At 44.1% G+C, this 22,080-nt stretch overlaps 1 protein-coding gene across 7 annotated transcripts in view; it reads left to right on the top strand.

Annotated features, from left to right (window-relative positions):
* Positions 1–22,080, top strand: part of KIAA1671 (KIAA1671 ortholog) — a 65,792-nt gene that overhangs the window by 20,270 nt on the left and 23,442 nt on the right. For 5 of the 7 annotated variants that reach the window (XM_042035185.1, XM_042035186.1, XM_042035187.1 and 2 more), the window contains 5 exons: positions 218–347; positions 608–2,246; positions 2,751–2,844; positions 4,260–7,448; positions 8,228–8,350. In XM_042035185.1, coding sequence (XP_041891119.1) covers positions 661–2,246; positions 2,751–2,844; positions 4,260–7,448; positions 8,228–8,350 — 4,992 coding nt within the window. In that variant the 5' untranslated portion in view covers positions 218–347; positions 608–660. Of the gene's footprint in view, positions 1–217; positions 348–607; positions 2,247–2,750; positions 2,845–4,259; positions 7,449–8,227; positions 8,351–12,604; positions 12,915–22,080 lie in introns of those variants that run through there. The other 2 variants (XM_042035193.1, XM_042035195.1) reach the window with 2 other exon arrangements.

Below are 22,080 nucleotides of genomic sequence, written 5' to 3'. Positions count from 1 at the left end.
TTCAATTACACCTTTAAGTGGTAATTTCTTGTTGATTCTTTAATGGCTCTTTGAAGAATAAACATTCTTCTGCTTTTTACAGTTACACGAGGTGCTTTTTTGCTTGGGAACCAGCTTTTTTTCCTTAGAATGCTCTGGAATTTTGTCTCCCATGGCATTGCCTGTGTAGCTCTGGATATGTGCCACACCTGAGTCTGAATATTTTGTTTATTTGCAGGGTGAGGTCTGGACAGTGTCTCTGCAGTGATCACATTCCCTGTCCTTAATGTGCCCTTGGTGACCAAGCTCTTGTTGTCATTATGAAAAAAGGTTCAGGCCCTATGGATTGGTTGCAGCAACAAATTATGGTAAGTGGGAGGGTGGAAATTTGTAGGATATGTTTATTTCCATTGTATTTGGTTGTTAGGCCAAGTCAGTAAATAATGGTGTTGCTGTTTCTTAGAGAAGGAATGCTGTGTCTTTTAGTGAGATACACTCTGGGATCAGCATATCTGAAAGGCACCTTAATCTGAGTTTACTTCCTTGTGAATTTATGTGAGAATGATGTTATTTGATGTTCGTGCTGACTCTACATCAATACTTGCATTTTTCTCTCTTTTTTTTGCAGATTCTTTTTCCTTGCTGGAGTTTTTCAGTTCTGTTGAATGTGTAATTCCAACTATGGCAACAAGAGTAGAAATAAATTCTGCTTTGGCGTCTTTGACGGCAGTCCCTGACCTAGCTGAGCTCAGGGCTGAGGAGAAGGCACAGCGTGTTTATGTCAGTGTGCTTTCAGAGGCCAGCAACAAGGCAAAGGAGGCCTCAGCATCACTGACTCTCGAAGAGAACAAGAAATTTGGGAATTCCTTGAGATCTGCAACGATGCCCTCGGTGGGATCAAGACCGAGACTTTTCCCAAAGCCTTTTTGTAAAGAGAAATCCTCAGATGCTTTTGCAAATGTCAAACCGCCCGTCCCAGCGTTCAGATCCAGCAGCATGGTGAGAAAAGCCACTGAGGAGACGTCCTCTGTGAAGGTGTTGAGTGGGACTGTCCCTCCCTTAGTGGATCAGAAAGCCATTGACACTGAAAATCAGGCTGACAGTGACATGGTGACAAATGTGACTTTCTACACGGGGCCCAGTGCCAACACCGTCATTCTGTTCGAGCCAGCGGGCCCCGAGCAGGCCAAGGTCAGCCTGGCCCAGGAGAAAAGGGCTCAGGACCGCAGGGGATTTACTGCTCTGCAAACCAAGGACCTCCAGGGCTCTGTGAAACCAGCAGAGACACCCAGGAATCCTGAGGGGTCTGTCCATAGGCAGATGTCGTTTTCTTCCAGTCTCAGGCCAGTCTCCTGGAACTCCCTCAAAACCGGTGAAAAGAAAGATGCTCGTGAACTTCATCCAGCGGAGAAGAACAATGATGATGCAAATAATCTCAACAATAAAGTTGATTTCTCTGCTGATGTCCAGCACAGGGCAAAACATAGACCAGTGTCTGCTATTTTTCTGGAATCCTTACGAGATCAAAAGCATCACACTGTGGAAGCTTCTGAGGAAAAATCTCCTACGGAGAAATCCGGGGTTAGAAAACCAAGGCCTTTGTCCATGGACCTGACAGCTAAGTTTGAACATAAAGATCTTTCTTCTTGCAAGAAGGCTGGTTCATCCCATGAAAGCAAGGAGAATGTATCCATAATTGCTTTTACTGATGTGGGGAGTCATGATCAGTCTGAAACGGGGCCAAAACATGAAGAAACTGAATTTAATAAAAGCAGTTCTTCTAAAACAAATCTGAAATGCAGTAGTCAGGACATTGGCATCCTAAATAATGGGAAATACACCTGGGAAACAAAACTTAAATCTAAAAGTGAACAAATTGAGACAAAACCAGAAATAATTATTAACTTGCATGGTCCTGAAAGAAGCCCTGAAACAACCAGTGAAAGCAGAACTAATAAGGGGGGGAAAAGACCGGATCAGAAGGAAACGTACGTGTTCCTGGGCTGTGAAAGTCCTGCAGCTTCCTTGGAAAAAGAGAATAATATCTTAAGAGGTAGTGTTAAAAAACACATCAGTTTGTTTACTTCGGAAAATCCCAGTGCCACAGTGGATACAGAGCTTCTCCCAGCAGCTGCTGAGAAGGAAAACAGGTGTGTGACCATCCAGCAGAGGATCAAGGAGCTGACAACAGAAAATGCTGACGTTAAGGCAGGAAATGTGCGCCGGTCGCTGCAATCACGGCCACTGTCTGCAGACTTAACCAAGATGTAGGTTACAGAGAAATTCTGTTTAATCCCCTTGCCTTCATGTTGTTCAGCAAAACTTGCTCTCTCAGTCCAGTGAAAAAGCTGATCATTTTGCTTCCACTAAATGTGGGGGTTTTATGCTATTATTCTTAAGCTATTCTCCTGCTTTTTTTAAATCCAAAAAAGAGAAAATTTAATATAGTCTGACGACAGCTGAAAAAAAAAAGTAATAACACTGTCAATATTGTGACCTTTGCATGTAGCTGTCAACAAGAGATATTATAGTTTGTTATACATCTCTAAATCCTCTATTATCAAATAAGCTGCATGACTACCAATTTTTGGGGAAGTTCCTTTGGTCTAGATACAATTTAACCAGCAAATACAGCCATTTACTATGAAATAGTGATGTTTCTCCTTTAGGAAATGTGATTTGTTGGATAATTTCTACCAGTCTGCTCTGGCAGGGTGACCCTGCTCACTGATCAACTGGGCTGAAGAAGTAACACCAGTCTTTTGTTCTAGGTTTTCAAGTCCAACGTCAGGCAGTGAAGCAAAGCCTGAGAAACCTGGTGAGACTGGAGCTGACTCGATCCACGACCTGCAGGAAAATCCAAAAGTAAGGAAGTGGCAGCAGCTGGTGGGTTCCAGCTGGCTCTGCAAGGAGAAGGTCCTGTTGTGCGTGGCTTCATCAATCAGTGACTTTTAAATGGGTGTGGAGAGCATTAGGGCTGCCACAATCCCGGTGGATTTGCTGGTGTGAGTCTGTCTTTAGGACTTGCAGATAAAAGTGCAGGAGTATTGTGTCTGCTGAGTTTGTCAAGCTCATTGTGCGCACTGTTCAGTGCGGGAGTGGTAGAGAGGGAGAAGTATTTTGGGTGCTATTTTTAAGGGGTTTCTAGTACATGAAACCCCACAGTGAATTGCCTGTGGCTGTGGTGGGTTCATGCAGCAATTTTTCTTTATTTTCTCCAAGCAGAGCATTAGGATTTTGCTTTCCTGCATCCAAGTCCCAGCTCCTGATAAATCACAAGCCTGGACCTTTGTCAGTCTCCTCAACAACATTTACCTGAGCAGTTTAGACAACAAAGTGTTCCAGGGAAAATGGGGTTTTGCTGTGGAAGCTTTAGGCTCTCTCTGTTTCTAAGCAACACTTCAGTGTTGCAAAACAGAACTTTTCTGGTGACAGTTCTTAGTAGAGGAGATTTAATGTAGTTTAAGGGTGTTTGTAGTGAGTTCTCATGGCTTTTTTCCTGTCCAAGATAGGAATACGTGGTAAGGAGAAGCTACAGGTGCAAAGTTTCTGTAGTTTGGTGTTATTTTCAAGAAGAGTAATTTGTTTTAAAAACAAAATCTGTCATTAATGGAAGTGCTGTTTTCAGAATCTGACAAGAAAGTAGGGTTAAAGAAATTCCTAGAAGAATATAGCTCAGACTTAAAAATATATATTTATAAATGCCTTTAGTGTTAATTTTCTGATGTTGTTTAGCTTTTTTTTTAAGACAATCTTAAGTCAGCTTTGAGTTTTAAATTTTAAAACTTGATGGAACTCTTGCAAGACCTCTAGTACTCTTTGATTCCCTTTATTATTTGCATGCTGTACTTTTTCAGCAAGTGCTATTAAAAATACCATCTTTTAGGATGCTGCTTGTATTTCCTGTGAGTAGGTGATAGTGAAGCATTGGTAATAAATACTAATTTCCATCTTTCCTTTTTACTTTGGCTCAGCTTAACATTTCTCATAGCTGAGCAGCTCCAGCTGTGATATGTACTTAGATCTTCATGTTCCTTGCAGTTTCTGACCACGTAACTGGTCATTAGTGAGATAATTCTGTTAAAATCAAGATTCAGGAGCTGCAGCTACACATTCCCTTAGGTTACCTTGGTGTCAGTGAAGTTTGTGTTCAGGGAATGTGGATGTGTTTGATTTGTACAGGCTCTATTGCACAAAGTAGGTGCAAATAGGTTTTAAAATACACTTTATTACGCATCTCTTAAATAAACACAGTAAACTGTTGGATTTTGTTGTTCCAGAGTAAGGAGCTGAAGCTCGCCCATGGCACAGATTTCACCGAGGCATTTGCTCCTGGGAAGCCTTGGAAATCCCGGCAAGTTTTAAAGATAACCAATAAACCTGATCAGCTGGAGAGGAAAGGAAGTTTTTTGGGAGATGGTCAGCATTTCTCACAGCAGAGTGAGAGTTCTGTCTCGTTCACAAGCAATTTTGAAAAGAAATTAAACCCAGCACTTCTGGAAAAGCCCTTCATTAAAACTGTCCGGGCCACCCTGTTTGAGCACAATGTCCAGAAGCACAACGTTGTTGCTGAGCATTCTGGGGCTGATCCTGCACCAAAAAGGAACCAGGAGCCTGAGGCAGAGCAGGACCTGGTGGTTTCGGGGCACAGCAGACGCTCGTGGATGGGAGAAGGGGAGGAAACCGCTGCTGCAAAGGAGCATCACAAGCAACCTGATCCATCAAAACATCCAGCACATGTAGAGAAAAGTCCAAAACCAGCTTGCTCAAGTGAAGACAGGAAAATGAGTCCAGGAATTGTCTTAGAAAAATCTTCAGTTGAGAAAAGTGAAAAACCTGCTCCCAAAAACGCAGAAGATTCTCAAATTTACCAAAGAATAGAGCCCAGGTATGAAATCTTTCAGACATGTGGTGAAAGGGCTCTTAGTGAAGTCATCACAATGGCTCCTGAGAAAAAGGCCATGACACTCAGAGCTAGAAAATCATCTGTGAAAGAGAATAAAACTGATGGGGATGTTGTACCCCCAGGACAGTCGGTTAGGGCAAGTAGTCACACTCTGTACTTGAAAGAAGATCATGTTACTTCAGAAGCCAGAGAGGCAAAAGTTCTCACGAGCAAGGCTGTGTTGAGAGAACCTGCTGATTTTCCCTCCAGTGAATGCACTTTACCTGAGCAGAAAAGAGACTCTGATAAAAGTGATCCTGAGCCACTGTTCATAGCTGAGAAAATACCTTATTCCACAAACAAAAGTAAAGGTTTGGGAATGAATGAAAAAGTCAACAAGGTACATGCTGAAACTAAAGGTGATAAGAGTGAAGTCTCTTCCGTAGATAAATCAGAGAGGATTAATGTTGTGAAATGCTCTTCTGAGAAAAGGAGTTTCAGAGCAGGTGGGACAGACATCCATGAATTCCGAACCAACTTGGATCGTGAAGTGATTTCCACAAGTGTCAATAAACATGGAGCTCAGGCTTCAGTACTTGCAAGTGGGCAATTTTTAAAATCTTCCAGTAGTCACCAGGCTGATAAAAAAGGACTGAACGTTACTAAAGAGGAATCTGGGGCCTTTGGGTTAAGGAAAAGTCTGGACTTAAATTGCAAAGAGCAAGACTTCAGCCTGGCTTGTACAGCTCCTGAAAACAGCGAGAAACTCCGAGGAGCAGATCCAGAAGAGAAGGTCAGGAGAAGCAGAAGTAGCGTTTCTGACTTGAAGATTTCTGAAAGGTGGAGGAGGAAGACCTTGCCTCAGGAGTCACTCAAGGTGGAAGAAGTTGTGTGGCTCACTCCCGAAAATATCAAGAGGCTGAGCCGGACAGATTCATTGCAATTGGCTGAAACTTCACTTAAAAAGAGGAGCAAAAAAATCAAAGAAGGGGTGGAAGGGAGTGAGGCAAACCACGCTGTTCTTGGCAGTCCTGATGATTACACAAAACATCAGAGTTCTGTCTTTGAGCCAAAGGCAACTTATTTTGCAGTGACTTACCAGATTCCTGGTATCAAAAAAGAGAAAAGCTTTGTTGGTGCTTCCAGTGCAAGTGAAATTAATACGGTTTCTGGTTCAAGTGAGGGAGCAGCAATTAATCTGGACCATGTTTTTCCTGGAAGGTCCAAACCTTTATTGCAGCAACCAAATAAAAATGTGACGAGTTCATCTGGTAGAGAAGACTCACGGGAAGTGCATATTAGCAAGGATTGGGTCAAAGAAGATGAAAAAGATACCATTTTCTCCAAAAACGTCGCATTTGGTAATTTTCACGTGTCTAGGAAAGATAACCAACAGCATCACGAAAAAGGTCTGGATCATTCTAAAGAGAAAATTATAGATGTTGATGCTTTCCTGTTAAAGCAGGATCTGGAAAATACAGCTGCAGCTGATCTCAAGAGTGGCAGAAGGAAAATCTCCTCTTACCATGAAGCCCGGTCCCCGCCGCGTTCCGCGCAGGTGCGTAAGGACACTGAACCGGGCCCCCAAAAAAGGAGTGACAGTAATTCTGATTTGCCTGGAAGGAAGGCTGAGGATGGGTACAGATCCCAAATTCTCGATATCGATGCGCTTATGGCAGAATATAAAGAGGAATCAGCGAAGGCCAGTAAAGTTCAAGATAAGCTCTTTGAAGATTTTGGCTCATTGAGTAGGGAGAAATCAAAGAACAAAAGAAATGTGTCTGATAGGATGACTCTTACCTATAGCTGGAATGAGTGGAGGAGTGCATCAGATCATTATTCTGTTAATAACAAACCAGGTGAACGTGCAGAAGAGCAGCACAGGCCAGAGAAACTAACCCTAAATGAAAAGAGCAAAGAGAAACTGGAATTACAGAGCCCTGAATTCGATAAGCAGAAGTCCAAAGACAGAAAGGTCAGCCCTCCTTACTGGGGAAACCCCAGCAGCATTTTTCCAGAGAAGTTTGTAAATTCACCTGTGGAATTCGCTAGGAAGAAAACTTTCATCGTTGATGAGGATGAGGAAGTGAACTTGGTCTCCAGAAATCAGGGTGCAAAATTTGTAACTGATAAGGTAAATGCAGTGAGTGCAGAGCAGAGGCTGGAAGTCAATCTGGCCTCCAAGTTGTCCCTAAAGGCAGATGATGGGCTCCTGCAGAAGAGGTTGGTGACAAAAGAACAGTTCTTGGAGGCGTCTCCAGAGGGTGATTGGAGCAAAAACATAGTGGGGAGCTCTACACTGAGAAGCAAAGAGAGCACAAATAAGATGTGTGAGGGTGACTCTTTCAAAAGTAAAACCGATTGGAAGAGCTACATGTCTGGGTTTGGGACTGCACCCGCGGATCTCAGACGGTCCTACTCGGAAAAATGCCGCCAAGGAAGGGACAGTCTGCCCCTCATGCAGGAGGTGAGGGCAAGGAAGGACCTGCATCGATCCAGGCCAAGCTTCCCCTTGGAAAGTGTGGATAACGTGTGGAAACACAAGATGGCTCAGTCAGAACCATTCTTCCATGAGGATAAAAAGGTATTTCCAAATGGTATCCGAGTGTTTCATGTAACTGAAACTGAACTTTTCTTTATTAAAGATTTTATTGGGTCCTTGTACCGCTTTTCAGCACTCCGCAGCAAGGCAGCAGAGCCATACTTTTCACTGGAGTTCATTTCCTTTTGGGTTCTCTTTTCTTGAGCAACATCTGTTGTAGTGATGACCTGATTTTTGCTTCAGGTCTAGAAATACTTATTGGTGTTTCTATGGAGAGCTTGAAAAAGCTTTTAAAAGTGTGCTCATTATTTTTTTTAATGCTGTGAACCTGGGAGGTTAAATTGTTAACTCTGCAATTTTATATTTACTTGAAAAGAATTAATTTCGGTTTATTTTACAAGTTGTTGGCAGTGATCTTTTTGGACTTCTCTTTGTTTTTTGTCTTTATCTGAAGGAAGCAAAATTTATTTTTATTTTCACTGGTTGAATGGCCTTCCATTTGTCTGTGAACTCCACTGCTGTTCTGACTTTTGTGAGAGGCAGGAGATTCTCTTAACACAGTGACATATGAATGAAATCCAGAGGTTGGATTTGGTTGGAAAAGACCTTAATGGTTGTATAATTCTGTGATTAAAGTGTAGATCTTTAGTAGTTCATGGCTATCATGTTTTTCCATTTTGTGTTTCCAGCTTTGAGTTTCCTAGGCTTTTTTTTCAAAAAGGCATTTTGCATATCTATCTATCTATCTATCTATCTATCTATCTATATCTGTATGTGCATATGCATGTAGATTTAATTACATTCATAACTATATTTTACAGGCTTCCAGGAAAGAGTGGAGCAAGCAGAGCTCCGACAAAACAGAGGGAACAGACTTCTCCTCGGTGTCTGCACAGAGGAGCCGCCACAGTTTCTACAAGGAGAGAAGAGCAGATTTTGGGATGGTATGTGACCCTGGAGGAGGGGTTTGGGGAGGGATCAGGGAGCTGCATCTCTGTTTTCCTTTTTGCAAAGGGCTGTGGCAGAAGGATGTGTGTGCCAAGCAGAGAAGCGCTTGCTGGGGGGTTGAACTGGCGAGGCTGCCCCTCCCTGGGATTCCACCCCACTGCTCCCTGCCAAAGCTTCCAACACAAAGCCTCAGCCTTGCAGCTTGTTCAGTTTGCTTTCTGAGTGAAGAATTTTCATCCTGAACTCAAGATGGCTCTAGAGCATTATGGTTTTTGTTGTTTTCTGAGCTTGTGCAAACAAATAGAACTGTGTCCCGGCCTGAGAAATGATGGGTTTAATTTTCTTTCTGTAGGCAACACACAGAGAAGTGTTTCTGTAAAGGATCACAGCTGACATTTTGGGTGGTTTGATTTGTCTCTAACCACACAAACTGTTGGGGTGAATTCCTGCTTGAAGTTGTTGGGTGCTGTTCTCCTCAGTTTCAGAAGGATATCCTGACTTTAGCTCTCAGAGAACTTTTATGTTGTGAAATAGCATCCTATATCCAGCTGTTGTTCTGAAATACAAAACAAAGGTCTGGATGTTCCAAAAGACATACAGTAAATGAAATATCAACTTTTTCTGAGGGAAATAAAGGATTTGGAAAGTGGAGACTGAAGGATGTTGTCCCACAGACTGTCCCAAGGTGACACCTCCCCAGTCCTGTCTCTGCCAGCACACTCTGCAGTGAGGTGCTGCTCTGCCCTGTTCTGTCATGGCTCACTGCTGCTGCAGCCCTTTAGCAGAGAACACACAAAAATATAAAAAAGAAAAGAAACTCAGTGGGTTTTTTTTCCTTCTAGCAAAGAAAAAGAGAGCACCTAAACCTGTAAGGACTTTATAAACAAGTTTCCTAATTGGAGTTATGGAAATGGGCTCAGATTGTCCTTCAGTTCTAGTCTTTAAGCTTCATGGAAGGTATCCAAGGACTAATGTCCCTTTGTCTTTCCCATTCTTAGCATGGACTTCAGGTTCATCTTGGGGAATTTGGGTTATTGACAGAATGGGCATTTATCCAACCCCTAAAAGTTATGTGCCATCAGCTTACGGTGCAAATATGTAAAGGTGGTGTTGGCCAGGTAGGAAATGTGGGACAGAAGGGCAGTGGGAAGTAGTGCTGGGAAAAAGGAACTGTTTGGGTGCTGTACTCAGATAAATACAACTGTTATTCTCCAGCTTCGTTGTTAATCGAGAGGTTACTCAGAATAATCCTTCAACTTCACCGAGCGTAGTCTGAGACAGGAAAGGAAGGTGGGAAAGGTGGAACCAGTTCCATGAAAAGAGAAAACTCACATGTGTGGAATTCAGTAGGATCCGAGCGCTCTGCTCCTTTGTGTTGCTTTGGAGAGGCTCCTCGGGGTGTGTTTGTTGTGCAGTGCCATGGGAGCCAAAGGGCAGCCTGGTCCTCCTGGGTGTAAAGTGTGAGTAAGGGAAGTGTGTGTGCATAGAAGGGACTTTCACCTGTGCTCAGGAGGTGGAAAACTCACCACACTGATGTTTTCCAAATCGCCACACAGGTACTGCAGAGGATTATGTAAAACCAAACTATTTCTCCTGCACCAAGGCTCTGCCTTTGTTTTCTTTGGAGAAAACACAGACTTTGGGTGCGGAGTCGCAGTTCTGTCAGCGCGTTCCAACACTCCCCTCTGCTGGAGACACATCTGAGCTGTGTGAGCTGGACAGACACGAGGGGTCAGGAAAGAGCCACGGGAGGAACAGTTAAATCCCGTATTTCCTCAGAATCCAAACGCAGTTTGTGTTTCCCTTGGTGCAGCTGTAAAGGGGGAGTAGACGGTAACGTAACATCGTGCTGCTCTTTGCTTTGGGTGGTTTCTGGTCTGTGGAGTTGGGAAGTTACTTGTTTTTCCTTGTGGCATAGTGACAAAAAATATTCTCCAGTCCATCTTCCTGGTCAGTGAGGATATTGGTATTGTTCGAGTGAGACTTGGTGCTCAAAGTGACAAGTCTTGTTGTAGAAGAAACGATTCCCTTCGATTCACATTCACCACTAAAGCAGCGTGAGGAACTGATATTGATACCCTTTTATATCTGACAAATGAATTTACAAGAATATCCATTCGTTGCATTATTCCACATCTGTCTGTGGTAATAAACAACTGCTTGAGTGGCATTTTCCAGGACAGCTGATGAACTAGGTTCTTATGAATAAACACAATTCCAAATGGAAGCAAGGTGCAGTAGTATCATTTTACCTCTGGAGAAGTAATTTCTTTGTGATTATATTCCAGAGAATCTGCTTGTAATTAACATTACATAGGATGACTTTGAAATCAAACCATTACAAAATACAAGTGGCAGTATGGGATTGGTGTTTGAAATTGGAAAGGATGATACTTGGGAGATTTTAACACTCACCTAGATAGCACTGTTTAGCTATTTTGAGTTTGTATTGATTAAAAAAACAGAGTAAGGCTTTTATAAAGATTCCAGCATCACTGCTAGACTGTCATCATCTGTGGTTTTGCTATGGCTGGTACTTCCCTCTCTTTTAGCTCTGCTGCAGCACAAAGTAGGTATAAAAATGAAGTTTTGTGCTTTGGACAGCGAGGGGTTTTTCCCACCAACTCAGCTGCAAATCTCAGAGCCTGCAGCAGGCTCAGGAACTTGGGCTCTTGTAGGGATCTTTTCCTTTAGACCTGGAATGCGGGTGAAGGGACAGGTGGGCAGTCAAACCCTCTCTGGGCTGGTTCCAAGTGGGAACAGCCCCAGCATGGGGACATGGGGCTGTTCCCACCCGGTGCCGCCCAGGAAGGCCCCGCACCTGCACATCCAGGGGCTACCATGGAGCTCTGGAGATGTTTCCATAAATTGTGTGATTCCATCAGAGCTGACGTAGGGTCACAAGCCTGGATTCCTGATTGAGTCATCCAGACTGATAAGGATGTTGGGAATTAAGACCTGAGGAATGTGTGCTGGGACTCATCCTCCAAATGAAGTAACTGTGGTTGTGCCGTGGGGCTGGAGGAGCTGCACCTTCAGCTGGAAATGGAGCAGCTTTAGTGCAGCTGTGGGTTATAACCCAAACTGCTGCTTTGGGGAGTTGGAACAGAGCACTGCTACTAGAACTGGTGTAGGCAGGAATTATTTTGAAGGCTCTCAACATAGTATTTATTTTTTTTTATTAAACTCCGGGGGTTTTTTGTCCTTTAGGGAGGAAAATCTCTCTAATGGTCTCCACAGAAAGATGCATTCATATGAGACTGTGATGTGTGGGTGGAGAAGGGTTTGTTGAAGAAAATTGTGAGCTGACTCTTAAAATATCTTGGAAATGAAGTGCAAGGGAGAGAAGATAAATATTTTATAAATATGTGCAGATGAATTTATGGTTTGGCTTGTCACAGTTCACCAGTTGTTTTCAGTTCTGCCCATGACAGGGGCTGTCTCCTGCCCACGGAAAACCACACCTTCTCTTTTTCTGGATTGTGTACAGCCTCTAATATTGGAGTTTGTTCCTTCTTGAGTTGTTCTGCTACCCCAAAAACTGACTCAACCTGGGAGAAGATCAAAATACCTTATTAGCTCTACTGGAATTCATAGGTGATGATTAGAAAAGTGAGGGGTAGTTTCCTTAAAGTACCAAAATTTCAAGGAGAGGAGGCTGCAGCATCTTGGAAGCTGTTTTGTGTCACCTCCACCTTGTCCCTCCCTGGGAAGAGTGAGAGCTGCAGCAGTGCTGGGAGGGGACGGGGTGTAGGGGCCCTGCCTGGATGAGTCCTGTCACTTATCTTTCCTTTTCCTATCAAAAAAAGGGCATAAATAAAAAAAGCTGTGTTACAATTCCCATTTTTGCTGTTCACAAACCACCCACTGCTGATGTCCAACAACTCCACCACTCTCTATTTTAGACCCAGCCCGAGGAGGACGACCCGGGGGTGGGTAAAGCTCTGCCTGGGCTTTCTTCCTTTTTTGGCAGTTTTCGTTCCCTGGGAACATTCCAGGGGTGTATAAAAAGCCACTTGGTTGTGTCTATTTCTTCTCGTTCACAAAAGACATTTTTATATTCAGAGAACATAAAAACAGCAGCTCCTCTTGTTACATGTGTGGGTTTTTGTCTTTCCTGTACATCACCAAAAACAAGGTCAGTGAGCAACCCCGCCGGCGTTCAGAGCGTTTCGTAACCGAGGGGATTTAGAGCTTCCTTTTCCTTCTGGAGGGCCTTTACTGCAAAACCCAAAGTCCTGTCACTAATTCCAGCCTAACCCACTCGAGATTACGGAGTTGGGAGCAGTGGGCTGCTCAATAACAAGTGGTTAAGTCACGTGCTGCCGGTAGCTCAGCGACTGCTCCTGAGGAGCCCCAGCTCCTGGTGACGTGGGGCCAGACACACTCGGTACATTATTCATGGTGCTTTTAATTGCTCCACTCTGCTTTTAACTGGTGCTGGAGGCGGGGAGAGCCGGGAGCTGCCTGGAACAGGGATGGGTTGGCGTTAACTGGGAGCTGTGAAAAATGGAGTATTATTACTGTCCACGTCTGCTGAAGTTCCTGCAGTATCTGTGGGTAAGTGTGCTCTGGAATGTCAGTGTGCTCTCCCAGAGCTGGCTGTTTCCACTGCTTGCAGAAATCCTGGGAGTGTTCATGTATGCTGAAGGCTTTCCTCAGCAGTTCCTTTCTGAGTAGTAACATGAAACTGGGGATTTATTTTGGGTGAGAAAGGCTGTTTTATCTCTAATACTTAAAGCTGTAGACTGCCCGAATGTGCCTTGGAAAACCCTTTTAGGAATCAGCATTTCTTCCTTGTTTATACCGAGCCATGGGAGTTGTAGTTTAGTTTAGTTTCGTTTAGTGTGAATTAGGAATATTCTTCCCTCTTTGTGTAAAAGCTCTCCCTGGCTCCAGAGCTGCTGCCCCAGGACCCTCCTGCCCTGCTGCTGGTACAGCCACTGCCTGCTATTCTAGGAAAACAGCTGTGCCCATGGCTTTAGAAGTGTGTGATTTTACAGTTCCTTACTTGTTTTTAATTTGCCTCTTCATGGGTTTCGATGTCTCGGTGAGCACTTCCTCTTCCAGCACTCCTCAGGGCTGTCTGTCATGAAAAGCTCTTTTTAGCACGCTCTGACTGTGCTGCCCTGCCAGCTTTGCACAGGGACTGCTGTGTGTCTGAAACCATCACATTTGAGCTAGAAAGCCTTTATGAATAAATACGGTATTGCTTTGAACTAATTAATTAATGCTTTAATTTCTCCTGTACTCATCAAAGATCAGTTTTCATTTGCTTGTTGTAGTTTGCATTGATCTTAATTTTTTCAGCTGTCAATTCAGCGTGTAATCAGCACTGACACCAAACCTTTTCATGTTAGCTGTTTGCTACTATGTTTTAAAACTGTAGCAAAGAGTTTCTTCCCCTCATTTTGTGTTTAATTTTACAATCCTTGCCTGTATGTCCTTTGATCAGTTGTGAGGTGAGATTGCCCACTGCAAATTTCTTGCTGCTGGGAGAGAAAACTGTGCTTGAGGAACGGGGCATTTTATTAAAAACCTTTTGCTGTTGGAGACTGTAGTAGTGTGAAACATGGAAGTGCTTGGACATTAATTAAGGTTTTTTTTGACCAGCTGTATTTTTAAGAGACAAGCTTCCTTTAAATTGCAAACTAAAAAATTAGTCATTAGTGTGATGAGGGGGTGGATGTTCTTCGTGGTTTGTCAGTGTGAGAAGTGTGAAAGAGCTCTCTCCCTGCTCTTGCTTTGACATGGGATTTTCCATAAGGCCAGGGAAAAATCCCAAACCAACCCAAACTTTGGATCAGTCCAGAAGATGCCTGGGATGGTGGGCTCCAGTATTGTGCAGTTCTAGGCTGTAACAGAACAGAATGTTGTATCTTCTGGGTGTACATTGTCTTTTAGAGGTCTTGGACAATTCCTTAGGCACTTTAATTCATGCACACTTCCTGATTTACTGCAAGAAAATGTTGGAATGACAGTTGTGATATTCATGATGTTAAAAGAAATTTAAGGGACATACACAATTGTGCCTTCTGTCACTTTCTGTGCTGCTGTTGCAGCTGGAGGCTACTAAGGGGATACTTATCTCTACTTACAGTCAGGAGTAACCAGAGATGTTGGGGTTGGTTGTCAAGTGCTATTTAATCTGTCTTGGGGAGCTAAGATGCCTTATTCATTAGGCACATGTACCTGAAGAAGCTACAACTCTTAATTAAACAATATTATAGCAAAAATCTGCTTTTAAAGCTACTCTATGGAGTTACTGATGGGTTGCATCTCCTCTGCTGTGTATTTGCTTTACTCCTACAGTGGTGGAGTTGTGGGACATCACTGGACCCACTCAGTGCCAGCTCTCTGCTAATTCTTTGCTGATTGCTCTCCTGATCTTTGGACAGGATGTGTCTTACTGTGACAAACAGTATTTTCTGAGCACAGCAGGGTCTGTGGTCTGCCCCAGTCTGTGTGCAATGGTGTGACCACCACATGTCTGCATCCTGTGTGTGGGTGGCAGCTCTAGGTTTCTGAGAAGTGTCTTTGTGTCCAGTGAAACTTTTTTTCCCACAGCTTGTATATACTTGAGTATTTTCCAGGGTGCATGGGGTATCCATCACCCCTTTTCCAGCTGGTGAGGAGCTCTGCTGCAGCTGATACAAGACGTCTTTAGGCCTGGCTTGCACAGGAAGTTCTTTAAGTGCAGCTCAGTGGTCTTGCATCAGTCACAGGGTCAGACTGGTTGTGCCAGGTGTGCAGCCACAGCACTGGGGTTTCCTGTTCCAATGCCCGTTGTCCAAGAACCAGTTTTTTGGCTTCCTGGTGGACACAACCACTACTGGACTGCTCTCAGTTGGTTCTGTTCCTGCCCTTGGCCATCTCAGTTGTCAGCAATTCTTGCTCTGATTCACAGCTCAGTTTGGCCTTCTGGAATGGATGTGGTGGTGCGTCTCCTGCCCATGCTGGTACCAGTCCTGATGAGTTGTTTCTTCCCAGGCTGGCACTTGTCATTTTTCAAACAGCAAAGAAATGCTACATCCTGAAAGCACTCAAAGCAAATGGCTTGTTTTAAATAAAATGTTCCTCTGCAGCACTGAGATGGTTTAAAAAGACCTTATTCTTTATTGACAGTCATGAAAGAACAATTGCAAAATCAAAAGAAAATTGGGGTATTTAAGGAAGAAGAAAGATTTAGAGTTTGTTTTGACAAGATTTTGGTTGCTACCTTTTAAGAGTAGTTTTGATATGTTTTGTCAGGTGACTCTGAAGGAAGCAGCAGCTGGTTAATAACCACTGTCCTGACGTGTCACTGTGGGAGGAGTTGGGTTGGTGATGGAAGGAAACTGAAACCATCAGCCTGCAGCCACGGGTGATGGTCATCCTGCCCCGAGCAGGGGTCATCCTGCTCTGAGGGAGGGAGGGGGCTCTGTGCAGGTGTGGTGTGCCTTCCCTCTCTTTGCGCTTCTGCAAAGTCCCTGTGGACTGACTGTGCTGCTCTTCCCTTGTGGGATTTGGTTTTGGTGGTGGGGATGTGGATGTTTCTTCCAAAGAGTTAAAACCCCTCCCACCCAGGTGGTGGCCGGGTGTATCTGCCCCTGGTGTCAGCAGATACCCGAGTAACCTTTCGGAGAACCTGGGTAAATGACGTCCTTGCACAGGAAAATCTGGAAAGGCAATTTCCCCAGTTCCCAGCTGCTGCTGTAGAAGAGGAGCTGTGGTGTCTGCGGCATTGTTGAGAGCAGGCAGACAGGTCAGCCTGGCCAAGGAGCCCCATTCCCAGCGGGAACACGAGGGAGTGCTGTTCCACCACGGAGAGCTGCTGGCCCGCAGCCACATCCCCGCTCCCAGCCCAAGGACACGTGCTCAGTGCAAGGCAGTTTGTTCTAATGAGGTGTGGTATTAAGTTTAATTTACCATAAAATGCTCACATGGAATAGCACATTCTAGGTTAACTTGTGGCAATAAGGGTTTCATTGAGTAAGATGTAATCGTTTGTAGACGTGATAAGTTTTTTGTAGCGACTGTGTCGTTCCAGGCTTAGAGCAGCTGGAAGTGGGGCTGACTGTGCCTGCTCTCCTTCCCCTTATTTTAAGTCTGGAATTGTGAATATGCTTCTGAAAAAGTTCTTCCCTGTGAGGATGGTGAGGCCCTGGCACAGGGTGCCCAGAGAAGCTGTGGCTGCCCATCCCTGCATGTGTCTAAGGCCGGGTTGGATGGGGCTTGGAGCACCCTGGGACAGTGGAAGGTGTCCCTGCCCATGGCAGGGGGTGCAACTGGATGATCTTTAAGGTCCCTTTCAACCCAGGCCATTCTGTGGCACGAGGCTAAAGAGAATTGTTAATTCTCATTTATACACAGGAAGCAGAGGTAACTTCACTGCCTCCCTCTTAATATTTTGATCTAAAGTTGTTTTGACTCAGTTCCTGCTTTCCCAAGCTGTTGTCCGTGTTGCTGATGCTGGGAGACAGCCAAGTTCCCACTATTGTTCCTGTCTTTTCAGCAGTGGTGAGTTGTTCATGCAGCCAGCGCGTGTTTACTGCGCTGAAAGGAAACGGCGTTTTTAGGGAGCTACTTGAGCATGGGGAAAGTAGCTTTTTGTAGAGGACTTTTCTCAGGATACCACAGGATTTGTGCTGCAGGGCACAGGTGTTCTTAAAATGTAACTTCAGCAAAATCTGGAGCTTGAATGAAGCTTGGAAGAATGTAGTATTTGGTTTAGTGATTCATGGTGGAGACTAATAAATCCCTGGCACATAAGGGGAGGCAGTATGGATTGTGTGCTGTCCATGTCCTGGGGGATGTGGGAGCACGGGGCTGTTGTGCTGTGCCTGGGAGGAAGAGGAGGAGGAGGAGGCAGTAAGAGCAGAGAGACCTGGAAGTAAAGGAAGGTGTGTGCACTTAGGGTTACACAGCCATGGCAAATAAATCCTCTGCTCTCGTCATCAAATGGGTTAAAATGGGTGAAGGAATTATTGTATTAACTTACAGCTGGTGTTTGGTCAATTTACTGCCATCAAGCAGTGCCTGATGTGAGTGGAAGACACATGGAATAGTGTTTTGTAGGGAGAAGATGGAAGAACAGTGTTCAGACAGGCCTTGGGCAGTTTGTGATCACGCCGGGAACAGCTGGAATGGGTTCAGAAGCAGCTCCTTGTTACTGATCTTTGGAGAAGAAAATCCCTTGCATGAAAAAAAAGCTCTTCCTTCAGAGTGTTCTCCGTGAGTCAGATCTGAGCCTTCAGCAGTTGGAGATTTCCTGAGCACCCTCAGTGAGGAGAACAAATGCTATGGCATCTCTTCAGGCAGGTGGTGTGGAGCAGGAGCAGCGTGTTCTCCTGCCTGTCTTGGTGCTCTCCACTCACCCTCCGTGCCCTGGGAGAAAAGTTCGGCAGGTGGAGGTATTTTAGGCCATGTTCTGTGCTTGAGAAGTCTCAGTTGAAGATGTTTTGTGGTTATCTGTGCTTAACATGTCCTTTGGGTCAAGTGATGGAGCAGCAGCTGTTCCCATGATGGACTTCCTAGGAGAACCTTAACTATGGCACTACTTTGTTTTTCCTCCCTGGTGCAGGGAGATCCACTGCAGACATCTTCATCCTGGATTTTTGTTTGTACAAATTAAAAACAACCTGTAACTATTCATCTTTTGCTTGGCTCGATCCCTTGGACATAAACAAATGTAAAGAAAATCGGTTTAGTCCTTTCCAGTGTATTTGTGCTGTAGGAATTTCCTGTTTCTGTTTTTTCAGTTTTTCCTCCTCCAGTGAGCAGGAAGGGAAGTGCTACAGGATTATGGACATGAGTTTGCAAACAACATCGTATATTTTTAGCTGGTTTCCTCAGCTTTAACACTGATAGCTTTGTTTTACAGTGAAACAATTCAGGGCACAAAAGCTGTGTACGTTCAGGATGTTTAACTGGGCCTTGCTTAGGTTCAGGATAGTTTGGGGGACAAAAGAATTGGCACTTTCTGAAATACTGTTGTGCTTTAGTTGTTGGAATTATTAGTCGTAGTTGTATTTAAATTGTTTAAGAACTTGGAGTAAAAATTATATTTCAGAGTTACCTTTATTTACAAATTTTTATTTATCTTGAAATAATGACATGCTACTGCAAAAGTGCCCAGAATCCTGTGCAGAGAAAGGATAGCTGACTTTTTTGATTACAAATAAAATGGGAAAGTTCAGGTTTTTGCTGATCCTATCAAGGATCACCATGGCAGTAGAATGGAAAAATTACTCTGGCAGGTATAAACAAGTAAGTGGAGCATTTGTTCAGTCACGAAAACTATTAATGTGTTTTCTTTATCACAAGAGTACTTCTGTAAGGAAAACAAGGAATGCAGATTTAAATTGTTTTTTAAGACTTTTCGTCTCTGTTTAAAGTAAAGATTTTTAAAGTAGCCTTGCACTACATCGATGGGATCTTTTATGTACCCACTTTAAAAGCTTCTCATATCAGTGTGTGCTTGTGTAAACTTTACCAGTATTGATGCAGAGCATGTTGTTTCCACAGTCTCTCCTTGCTCACTGGTTTGCGAGGCCTCTGGGGGCTTTTAAAATTACCTGATTGAAGGAAAAAGTCTGGAAATGGAATTTCAGCCTCTTGTAGTTGGTGTGTGCAAGTAAAACACCTTTAATGCCAAGGTCTCTGCAAGTTGTCCAAGATTGTGAATAACCATTAATTAGAGCTGTGGCCATGAGTGTGACTTGCTTATTTTCAGTAGAAAATGAAAGTAGGAATAAAAACCAAATATTTGGTGTAAATATTGAGATACCTGGGATTTCAGGTTACAAAAGAGATTTCTCTGTCCAAAGTCTGTGTGTTAAAACACTCCATCCATTCCACTCTTTCTTCCTCTCTTTTGGTTTTTTTCCCGTTTTTCTTTTGACTGTAGAGTGCCTGTCTACACGTGATGCTGTCTGGGCATCTCAATGAATTGTATTATTGTTATCATCATGAAAATTTTAAAAAACCCACAAAACAGAACAGATAAAATCACCAAGCCCTTTTGTCTTTGTCTGTGTTAAGTTTCATGGGAATTCCTGGATTGGAGTGATGGGTGGGTATCTGCCATGGAGCCAGGTCCTCTGTTCCACCTGCTGAGCTTTGGTCTCTCTGTGCCAGATGTGCAGCCAGGCATTTCTTTTTTACTTTAAATAAGAGTTTGAAGGTGACGTGGTGAAATCTTCATGATGGGGTGTTTCATGTAAGAAATTCAGCCCGTAGTTAGGAATGCTCACTGCTCCTTCATGAAATGTGACAATTCAGTTGGCAAAATACAGAACACAGAGGCAAAAAGAAGGAGCCTGTAAAACCATGGGTTGTTTGTCGTGTCTGAGGAGCCCAGGAAAATTGAGTCTGGAGCTGTGCAACTGAGCCCAGCCCAGTGCTGCATCTTTAAATAGTCCATCCTGTCAAACACAAGAGGTTAAATTAAGTTCTCTTACTAATGAAGCAGAAGGAGAGTTGGTGTGGAATGCAGGGCCAGGACAGCCTTACAAGGGCAGGCTCTGCTCCCAGGGGTGCTGAGCACTGGATGTCACAAGGTGGGACTGGAGCTGCCCATGGTCCTCACAAGTGCTGGGTCCTGCTCTTTGTAGGTGGGATGATGCCTCACAGAAAACCCTTTGGAAATGCCTGAATTAATGCTAATTGCTGATTGGAGTGATGAGGGTGGTGATAAGAGGAACCCATCAGAGAGTGAGTTCTGGACTGAGGTTCCCATAAGGGAAGAGCAGAAACTGTTGTCACAGTTAGTCCAGACTAAAATTGCCTATCCTTCTGTCCTGTCTACTCTGCTGGCAAAGGATCCTTCAGGGGACCCAGTCGAGGTGAAAACTAATCCCAGGTGTCTTGCTGGGTTTTCAACTGGATTTCCTTCCCAGTTCCATGCTGCTGGGAGGGAGCTGGTGGCAGGGAAAACCCCATGGGCTGGAAGGACTCACACCCATAAAGAGGCTGCAAGTCCTGCCTGCCCCTCCTGGGCTGTGTTCTGTACTCTGCTGCTTGCAGGCCTTCTTTGAATTGACCTTCCAATCCCACAGAGTCATTAACATAATTACATGTATTTGAGAGCAGGTGAAGCTCCAAATGAGCTGTAAGAGGCTTTTGGAAAATATAATGTAACCATGGAATTTTGTTTTCTGCTGAATGAGGGGAGAAACAAGGGTTGTTAGGTCTTTGTGCAGGGTTGTGTTTTTGAGCTGTAGGTGGAAGAGATGTTAACAATGGAAGTATCCAGCGATGTTTGAATAACGAGGTCCCATTTATACTGAGGTAATTAGTCATGCAGTTTGGGTAGCTGTGTGTATGTGCGCTCTGTTTTCTGGAGCTGCAGATCCCTGACAGACCCAGGGTGAGATAATCACTTGGATTCGTCAAGGGCAGAAGATCATTTTGTGCTGTTCTTGTTCAGGAACAACCCCTCACTCAGCCAAGACTGCTGGGCTGGGGGCCAGTTAGAGAATTCTTCCCTGTGAGGGTGGTGAGGCCCTGGCACAGGTTGCCCAGAGAAGCTGTGGCTGCTCCATCCCTGGAAATGTCCAAGGCCAAGTTGGACGGGGCTTAGCGCTGGTCTAGTGGAAGGTGCCCATGGTCTCCAAGGGAAGGGACCCTAAAGCTCATTTTGTTCCACTCCCCTGCAAATTTAGCTGAAGTGGTGGAAAAATCTCCAGCCATTTGAATTTGATGGTGAAGGTGCATCTGGTTGTCCTCTAAAGCGTTTTGCCCTGATGTTAATTGAGGTGTAAATCTAAGCAGTAATTTAGATGCTTCAATACCCAGCAGTGTGTTCACGTGGTGCCAGAAGATCCTAAATTTAGTATTGCAGAAAGACTCAAATCAGCACTTTTTCAATCTTCTGAGGGCAAAAATGGTATATTTGGTATAACATTCTTTTTTCAGGGGAGGTATAATAAAAAAGTGGAATATATTCTGTAGCGACTTTTCAGATCCTTCAAGTTCCATGCACATGTGAGGAGTCCTTGCAGCGAGCTGTAGGAGTGCCTTGCTCTGTGGAGCCTTGCTGAAACCTGGCTCTGCCTCTCCCCCTGTTTGCCCCAGGTGATATTCCAGAAGGGGAGTTAAATTTGGGTTCTGCTCTGCCCATCCTGGTGAGGTGAAGGAACTGCTGACTAACTCACATGGCAGCTCCAGGCAGAGCTCTCGGGCTGCTATTTGAGGGGCTCCCACATCAGATGGAGCCTGAAACCCTCTGGAATGGCAGAGTGCCCCGTGCAGAATCCCTGCACTGCAGCAGGCACAGAGCTGCACTTGCAAAGGCGCAGATGTTTGAAATATCACACTTAGATTTAACAGCATAAAAATGTGCAGTAAGTCTTAAATTCCAGCCTTGGATGCAGGATCGCTGTCGTTCGTGAAGCATTATCCATAACTCTGGTAGATAAATTAATTTTTTCCCTATTTTTTTACAAATCTAAGAAACACCGAGCTCTTGGGGCTTCTGGTCAAAACTATCTCCATTTCCATACAAAAATAACCCTGCAGCTCTTTAAGAGAAGAGCTGTTTGAGGGGGAGAAAAAAGTATTTTCTGTTGGTTGGATTTTCTTTTATCACTGAGAGGTTTTATGAGGCTACTAATTTGAGAATGTTCAAAACAAATACATTCAAAAATAAGAATAAGTTAGGGAATGCTACATTCTGTCACTACTGTTTTTCTTGGAGATAAATTACAGCTTGGTGGAGTTGAGCTCCTAAAAGCAGGGATTAAAA

Source organism: Corvus kubaryi, unplaced genomic scaffold, assembly GCF_017639235.1.
Source record: "Corvus kubaryi isolate FWS band 111438036 unplaced genomic scaffold, C.kubaryi_AGA036_p1.0 37382, whole genome shotgun sequence".
NCBI lineage: Eukaryota > Metazoa > Chordata > Aves > Passeriformes > Corvidae > Corvus > Corvus kubaryi.
This window is presented reverse-complemented; position numbering and strand designations above follow the sequence as displayed.